This window comes from Octopus bimaculoides, chromosome 1 (assembly GCF_046866305.1).
Source record: "Octopus bimaculoides isolate indiv1 chromosome 1, ASM4686630v1, whole genome shotgun sequence".
Lineage (NCBI taxonomy): Eukaryota > Metazoa > Mollusca > Cephalopoda > Octopoda > Octopodidae > Octopus > Octopus bimaculoides.
In genome coordinates, this window is record NC_142928.1 from 5441106 (window position 1) to 5450566 (window position 9461).

General features: G+C 38.5%; 1 protein-coding gene and 1 long non-coding RNA gene across 2 annotated transcripts in view; one reads left to right on the top strand and one right to left on the bottom strand.

Annotated features, from left to right (window-relative positions):
- The window catches only part of LOC106876872 (RING finger and SPRY domain-containing protein 1), a 178257-nt gene that overhangs the window by 86264 nt on the left and 82532 nt on the right, over positions 1–9461 (top strand). Inside the window, exon 2 of the mRNA XM_089348208.1 lies at positions 5954–6519. Coding sequence (XP_089204334.1) covers positions 6152–6519 — 368 coding nt within the window. The 5' untranslated portion in view covers positions 5954–6151. The remainder of the gene's footprint in view (positions 1–5953; positions 6520–9461) is intronic.
- LOC149137442 (uncharacterized) overlaps positions 4729–9461 on the bottom strand; it is a 7637-nt gene continuing 2904 nt past the window's right edge. The window contains exon 2 of the long non-coding RNA XR_016240843.1: positions 4729–7345. This is a non-coding gene — a long non-coding RNA (uncharacterized LOC149137442). The remainder of the gene's footprint in view (positions 7346–9461) is intronic.

Consider the following 9461-nt stretch of genomic DNA (forward strand, 5'->3'; position numbering starts at 1 on the left):
AATCAAAAGATTCAGTAATCTTTCGGCTACCAAATAAACTTGGTTTTCATTTACATATTTTCTACGTTATCTCAACAACCAACTATAGTTTTTTGAAAGATACTGCTCTACAACAACCAGGTTTCATCAGAAAGTAAAAATAGTTTCACACTTTCAATTTGAACCAAAATTACAAAAGTAACGATGTGTGAATAATGAAAGTAATGTTTCTCTGAATTAGTCACTTGTTAAAAGACATCCATCTCTCTTTTTGTTATGAGGAAATAGTCTCTCTCACATGCACACGCACACACATATGTATACAAAAAAGATGTATGCATATGTATTTTTGTACATGTATATGAAAGATTGTGTGAGAGAGACAGTGATTGAGTGCCACTTATGCATACATGCAAAAAAATACATGACAACACACACCTTCACTCTCTCTCTTTCATACACACATCCATTTCATATACACATATACACAGCTTCCACTTCTCTTTCCTTTTCTGCTCTCACTTCAAAGCAAATGTCGCTTTTTCACTTTCTCCTCTCTTTCCATTTCTGCTCTCTTCAAAGCATAAAGAAATAAAAAGTTTTTACAAAGATTAACGAACAATCATATGATAGACCATATGATTGAATTGACAACTTTGCTGCTTCAGACGAAAGAATGCCTTTGGCACACACACACACTCTAAGTAAAACCTAGAATTATGTTATTTCTTGCTGTGTGCACACACAAAATTACAGCTCAAATCCAATTGAAATTACCTTTTTCTATTCCATAATTCATGTTTGTGATGGGCACATTTAAAAACTTGGTCTTCAATATAAACTTAAAAGGAAGTTTTCCCAGAAATCCTGTCTTTTACATGTTTCTAGTATGTCCAAGGTGACAGTTGCACACCCACCCACCCATCTTTTTTTTTTCTCCCCCTAAATTCTCTGATTTCTCTATTGATGTTCTCCTTCAGTTGCACCAGGGTCTCTTGTTTGTTGACGTAAATCATTTCTTTCAGGTATCCCCACAAGGAAAAAATCCCAGCTAGTCAAGTCTAGGGAACGTGAAGACCATTCAAAGTAGATCTCACAGATGGCTCCAGCAGGATGGGGCAACTGCTCATACTGCAAGAGAAACGATGAAGTTGCTACGGCAGTGCTTTGGAGAGAGAATAATCTCCTACTACGGTAATGTCAACTGGTCTTCACATTCCCCAGTTTTGACAAGCTGGGTTTTTTTCTTGTAGAGATACCTGAAAGAGATGATTTACATCAACAAACCGGAGACCCTGGTGCAACTGGTGAGAACATCAATAAAGAAATCAGAGAAGTGAGGTCTGAAACTCTTGAGAATGTTATGGTGCAAGTTCTGGAAAGAGCACAGGTGTGCGAAACCGAAAATGGCTGCCATTTAAGTGATGTCATTTTTCATATGTGATGTAGTGGTGTTACAAAATTTGACTTGTGCATATTAATTTCCATTATGTCCTTTATATATTATCAAAATTTCATGCATTTATTTGTAAAATTAAGGAAGTTATTAAAATTTGAAAGCCGTCAGTGACTTTTGAGACAGCCTGTACCAACACACACCATTGCAATCTTGAAGCAATGAAATAATGCCTGTTTAATTTAAAACCATGTGAATGAACCAGCTTTACATTAGACAGAGCAATGGGAATGTTAAAGTGTTAAATTAACTTTGTATGAAATTTCATAGCCATGATTGTATGTAAAGTATGTTAACCCTCCCAGCTATCAAATGGTTACTTCCATAACAGGATATGCTTCCTACGACTGTATAGTTATGTCTTCTTTTCTATTACTGTAGACATATTTTACAATATCTGACAGGTTTTGTCAAACATTTTTATACATCTAACAAGATGGTACCTTCCGTTCGTGTCTTTTTCACCGACCCTAATGTGCTGTTCTAAAAGAGGTGAATTGTTGATAAATCCAAGATATTACACACATTAAGCAGACTAATATACAGTACGTAAAAATAGGTGCAGGCGTGGCTGTGTGGTTAGAAGCTTACTTCCCAACCACATGGTTCTGGGTTCAATCCCACTGTGTGGCACCTTGGACAAGTGTCTTCTACTTGGGCTGACCAAAGCCTTGTGAATGGATTTGGTAGACAGAAACTGAAAGAAGCCTGTTGTTTGTATGTATGTATGTCTGTATGTGTGTATATATATATATATATATATATATATATATATATAAACAGGGGCCAACTGATGAAGAGATTGTTCTTTATGTTGCCTGTCTCGTTTCTCTATTTGTATCTTTTGTTGTCCGAAAAAAGTTTTTTCTGTTTTTGTTTTTTATGTTCTTGTTTCTCATTTTCTTAACATTTTTTTTTTTTGAGTTCTGTTGTGTTCTTGAGCAAGATACTTTATTTCACATTGCTCCAGTTAACTCAGCTGTAGAAATGAGTTACGGCATCACAGGTGCCAAGCTGTATCGGCCCCTTTGCTTTCCCTTGGATAACATCAGTGGTGTGGAGAGAGGAGGCCGGTATGCATGGGTGACTGCTAGCCTTCTATAAACAACCTTATTCGGACGTGTGCCTCGGAGGGTAACTTTCTTGGTGCAATCCCATGGTCAGTCATAACCGAAGGGGGTCTCAGCAGGTACATATATGTATGCATATATATATATATATATATATATATATATATATATATATATATATATATATATAGATAATTATTTCTGCTATTATATGATCAAACACCATGCATCCATTTCCAAGTAAGTTTTATCTATCTATCGTGTGTGTGTGTGTGTGTCTTAGGTAGGGGGGCTCCAAAAGGGGTCTCAGGGGGTTGTGTCCCTGCCTTCCTGAGCTAGTTTTCCACCACGTTTCTTAAAAATCATGGTAGAGGCCTTGGTCTCGGGACCACTCATGTCTAGAAACTTAGGTTGGGAGTAAGCAAGTGCATGCCCCCCCGTAGAAAATCCAGCTCCAAAAAAGCCTCATGATAGCAAAGGAGAATGGGCACCAACCAGCCAACCCAAAGGTTGGGGTGGGCTGCACCTGTCTACCTCGGTTGCTATGGCATTGAGGTAAATCCGGCCACCTCCATTAATGAGGACAAAAGTCGGATTTAAAACACTGGATGATGATGATATGTATTTGTGTGTGTGTCTGTGTGTCCCCCACCACCGCTTGACAACCAGTGTTGGTGTGTTTATGTCCCCGAAACTTAGCAGTTCAGCAAAAGAGACCGACAGAATAAGTACTAGGCTTACAAAGAATAAGTCCTGGGGTTGATTTCCTTGACTAAAGGCAGAGCTCCAGCATGGCCGCATTCAAACGACTGAAGCGTGTAAAAGAGTAAAACTTTTTTTCTTTTCTTTTGCTGTGCATTTTCTTCACGACTTCTTCATTCAGTTTATTGTGTTAATAAACAAACATGGCAACTCGGTTATATTAAAATACTTTTTAAGTATCATTGGTAGCAACAGGAGGAGGAATGTGCATACAAGGTTGGCCAAAAGTCACCTGACAGTAAATCAAAACCAAGATTAAAACAAAAGATTCTTTCATGAAATTTCGCTAGTTCATAGACAAATGTTGAAAAAAAAAGCTGATTTTTTTTTTTTAACTCACAACATTCAATTATTAAACATTCATAATTGGAATGAATAAATAAAATTGAATATGAAGTATTTATGGAATTTTGATTTACTGTCAGGTAACTTTTGGCCAACCGTGTATAATTTATTTTTTTCTACTCTAGGCACAAGGCCTGAGATTTTTTTTTGGGGGGGGGTGCAGTCGATTAGATCGACCCCAGTATGCAACTGATACTTAATTTATCAACCCCAAAAGGATGAAAGGCAAAGTCGACTTTGGTGGAATTTGAACTCAAAATGTAAAGACAGACAAAATACCGCTAAGCATTTCACCTGGCATTCTAACGATTCTGCCAGCTCACCGCCTTACCCTGTATAATTTCTTTTACCTGTTTCAGTCATTTGACTGCGGTCATACTGGGGCACTGCCTTGAAAAATCTTAGTCAAACAAATCGATCTCAGTACTTTTTTTAAGCCTGGTCTTTATTCTATTGGTCTCTTTTTCTGAACTGCTAAGTTACAGGAATGTAAACACACCTACACTAGTTGTCAAGTGGTGGTGGGACATTAGCACAAAGACACACGGACATAGATATATACAAGCTTCTTTCAGTTCCCATCATCCAAATCCTCTCATAAGGCTTTGGTTGGCCCAATGCTATAGTAGAAGACCAGTGGGACTGAACCCAGAATCCTGTGGTTGGGAAGCAGACATCTTACTACACAGCCACCCCTGCACCTATTGAACAATAAATATAAAGATAATGTTGATTTGAATTTATTTCTTAAAGAAAATAAATTCTTTTCAGTGTACCAAACAAACTTTGATTAAATGGATAAAAGATTATATTCCATTCCAAAAGACTAACATCTTAAAAAAAATTTTTGAAATAAAAGAAATAACCACTATGCCATATGCCCATAGGCATATGGCATAGTGGTTAAGAGCGCAATATTCCAAGTTTGATTCCAGGCAGTGACCTGAATAATAATAATAACATTGAAAAATACCTTAGGAATGAGAACCCAGGTTTGGAATTTCCCCAAGACACCTGATGAAGGCTGGAGGGTATATCAGCCGAAACATGTTAACAACAAACAAGATGAGGACAAGTATCTGTCAGATGTAAATAAAAAAATAAACATTTCAACTATTTTCTGAGAAATCTGTTAATTTCAAGGAAATGTTTTCTTTAAATAGTCGTATCTAGAGAATGGCATTACAGGAATAAGTTGTTTTTGCTTCACAAAAACTTACTTCTAGATTATTTTACCCCCTAATTTTAAAACTCTAATGAAATTGGTTTTTTATTTCAACTTATTCTTTCGTACAATAATTAGCATTTCTTCTTACATAAAAGTAGCTCAGTGTTTCATTTTTAAAAATTTGTTTCGGAAATAAAGTGGTGAAATGGACGTTGTACTTTAGGAGGGCTTCTTTCAGTTTCTATCTAGCAAATCCATGCATGAGGCTTTGGCTGGCTCGAGGCTATAATTGAGGACACTTGCCCAATGTGCTACACATTGGAACTGAACCTGGAACCATGACATTGGGAAGCAAACTTCTTACCACAAAGCCACACCTACCAAACTTACTTTCCTGTCCTTGGAAAACTTCTTTAAAATATCATCAAGGTCTAAGATTTTTCTCTTTACAAAGTTCTAATTTATTAATTATTACATTGTCATCACTGTTGCTACTTGTCATCATTATTGTTGATATTTGTTCTTCATCATCATATTTGTTGCTGTCATCACCAACATTATTTGTGCTGTTGTCATCATCATGGTAAGTTTTTGTTTAATGTATAAAATTCCCACACTGCTCCGGGGCAACTAAATCTTGAAAATTGCTTCTGGCCTTTGTAATTTTTTCAGACTGGCATTTTATACCCCTTTTAATCACCTTCATCTTTTTACTTACCTATCCCTATACTGTTCGCATGTTTGTCCCTGCACGGATCACGTCTATCTCTCTCTCTCCCCCACCCCCCACTCGTACCAGTGAACGTTAAAAGCACATCTGAGCGTGATCATTCCCAGGGCCACGGATTGACTCCCTTGCAGGTAGCACATAAAAAACACCTTTTGAGCGTGGTCTTTGCCAGAACCGCCTAACTGGCCCTCGTGCCGGTGGCATGTAAAAGCACCCACTACACTCTCGGAGGCATTAGGAAGGGCATCCAGCTGTAGAAACTTTGCCAGATCAGGAGCCTGGTGCAGCCTTCTGGCTCACCAGTCCTCACCCTAACCCAAACTGTCCAACCCATGATGATGACACCTACATCAGCAACAAAACTTGAAATTATCTTTTCATAAAAAACCCCTCTCGCTCAATTTCCTAAAGTAATTCTTTGTCTTTTCTCTTGTCTTTTGCAGCCTTTACCAGAGACAATCCCCAGTTCTCTCTACATATTATAGTTGGGTTTTCAGCACCAGAGAATCCCTCAATGACGCATCTAGCCATTACCGCTGCTTCTGCCTTGTTCCATTCCAAAATAAATTCTGCCAGACACGTGTGTCTTCACTGTGGGTTTCAAACTACCCCCAGTTCCAGTTTGCATCACCAGCAGCAAGATGGGAACTTGTTTATGCAAGGATAGGTCACAACAGCCCAGGCATTCAACATCAACAACCACAACTACCACGACGACGACAACGATAACAACAGCAACACCGGCACTGACATCTGGAGCTGGATTTGAAGGTTATGGACACGGTACAAATTCTGTTTCTTCGTCACCAGCTTTAGTAACGAATCGAAATGAGTTGGCAGCGACTTCGGTGCGGCGTAACTATGATGACGTCAGTGAGCTGATGGTCAGTGAGATGTTACATCATGGAGGACGTTACGTGGAGAATCAGGGCTTACTCTTGTATTCTGTTGGAGATATTGACTCTTTGGTTTTGGAGGCTCTTACACTACTCAGAACACTCGTAGACAAGTAAGTAATACTGTTTGCGTCTCTTCTCTGTTTTCACAGTTTCTTCTATAAGCAATTGTATACCTTTATATATACGTGCAGGCATGGCTGTGTGATGTTTGCTTTCCCAATCACATGGTTCTGAGTTCAGGCCCACTGCATGGCACCTTAGGCAAGCATCTTCTACTATAGCCTTGGGCCAACCAAAATCTTGTGAGTGGATTTGGTAGATGGAAACTGAAAGCGGCCTCTCGTGTGTGTGTGTGTTACATCTGTTTAATACTGAAGCACAGAGAAGCCCTGGATACATGCCTGTGGTTTAAGCATATGTCAAGTTAATTTGTGTATTTGTAGAGAAGCTGTGTGTATAAGTCCTGTGCTGGTTGATTTATGTTCCTAAGCCCACAATAGTTAATGCTTGTGGATTCTGTGAAGCCTACAATATAGGATTGATTCTGTTGGAGCACAACGCTGGTCCAACAGTCAAAATGGCTGTTTTAAGGTGCTTTGAGGAATGTCAGAAGTACATCAAGACGCTATAGATATCTTGCTCCTCAAATACATATTGACTTGCCTCCAAATCATGTCTTTTTTTTCAGGTACAAAAATGGTGGACCAACAAATTGGTGGGTTGCTGCATATCGTTGCTATTATGTTAAACTGTCGTATGTCCAAATTTGGCCAAATGTGTTTTGTTTTTTTTTCAATATTTATTTTTGCTTGCAATCGCCGGTTCTTTTGGTCAAACTATCGTATCTCCAGCTGCTTCAGATGCCAAGATATCAAAAATTGTCAAAGTGTAGTATAACGGTTTTGCTATGGAATGGTGAAACTATTTTTTCGTTTTCTGAAAAAAAAAAACATTTTGGACTTAAGACACTTTTGCATAAATGGCAAGAATATACATATATATATATATATATATATATATATATACACACATAGTGAGAATTTACAAAAAAACAAAAAGATGAAGACGGGTGTGTAAACAACAAACAGATGTATTAGTTTAACGCTCAGGAAGTGAGAAAGTCTTTTGCGTTTCGAGCCTATGCTCTTCAACAGAAAGGAACACAGAAATAAACAGAGAAAGAAAATAGAAAAAAGTATAGTGGCTAGTGATCTATCATGGCAAATGCATGTCAGAGGGGTCACACAGGAGAGTTAGGAAGAAGGGGAGATAATAAAGTAGTGGTGATCCCAAAACAAAGGTGCGCATGCCTGTGTATGTGCATGTGGAAGGGGGCTGGTGACATTGATGTGTGGATGATGGTGTAGGTGCTGGAAAGTGGTCAATGCTAGTGTGTGGTATTGTGGTGTTGGAGAAGCAAGGGTGGGGTCTAAGGGATGGGGTGGGTGTGGGATGTATATATGCACACGCACACACTATATATATATATATATACATATATATATATATATATATATATATAGGGATAAATAGATAGATAACTATTTATAGAGACACTTATATATTTGAAAAATTCTGTGTTACTTTTAAATTGTCAAAGTGTAGTACAATGGTTTTTGCTATGGAATGATGAAACTATTTTTTCGTTTTCTGAAAAAGCAACGTTTTGGACTTACGACACTTTTGCATAATAGCAACAATATCATTGCTGATAAATGTTGAAATGTTTGTGGTATTTGCTTCTGTCAAGGAAGTGGTGCGATGCATACAACAGAAATGAAGCCCAGTGGAGAGATCAAGTCACATAATGGAATCACTTCCTATGTTCCTTTGCATCAAACATGTGATACAGAGAATTGGTATTAATTAAATTCATTGCAAATAATTACATCACAGAAAATGATACATTTCTTGTAATTCTATAGTTTGGTAGTTTCATTGTGAACCAACCCATTTGGTGAATTCATTGCCAGACCAATTAGAGCATCACTAAATTCATCATCAGGATTTTTATCTGCAGAGTAAATACATCATCATCACCATTATCACCACTGCCACCACCACCACCACCACCACCACTGCCATCACCACCATCTGCATCATCATCACCACCACCATCATCACTATCAGCATCATCGCCATCACCACCCCACCATCACGATCACCACCACTATCACCATCAGCATCGTTGTCATTTTGTGTTGGTTTTGTGTTGGTTTTTAATGTGAGAGGGTTTAACCATTTAGAGTTCAGGTTAGTTTGTCAAGCGTAATGCCAGCACCGTGTTGACTGCTTTCCATGCCAGTGGCACGTAAAAAGCACCATCCAATCGTGGTCGATGCCAGCCCCCTCTGGCCCTTGTGCCAGTGGCACATAAAAAAAAGCACCCACTACACTCTCAGAGTGGTTGGCATCCAGAGGAAGGACATCCAGCTGTAGAAACACTGCCAGATCAGACTGGAGCCTGGTGCAGCCTCCTGGCTTCCCAGACCCTTGTTGTACCGTCCAACCCATGCCAGCATGGAAAACGGACGTTAAACGATGATGATGATGTTGTTTTAAATTAATCATGTGTTACCTTGTGGCTGTGAGATTGCAGTGATGTGATTGCTTATTTATAGAATGGCATTGTAGGATAAGCATGAGAGGCTGGATCCAGTCAGGTAGAATGTAAAACAGGTGGAATATTTTGGGCCGGATCTGGCTGGTTTAAATGGTAATGGGTTATGTGGAGAGACTAACAGACAGCATAAGGGAAGGCAGTAAGAGAAAGGATAGTTTCATAGATGAGAGAGAGAGAAGGAAGGAAGGACAATGGTTAACGAGGGGAAGATTCAGGCTTAGCCTGCATTGTCATATTTAATTGTATAATTGTTGAGATTAAATAAATTTGGAGTCTATTTCAGATATGGGTGGGGTGGGGGTGTATTGATGAAAAAATAAAAACATTGGCAAAAGTCTTTTATTCTTTTACTGGTTTCAGATTAATTTTTTTGGCAAATTATAGTGTGGCTTAAAATGCATTGCTTATTCATGCTTTTTAATTGAACTG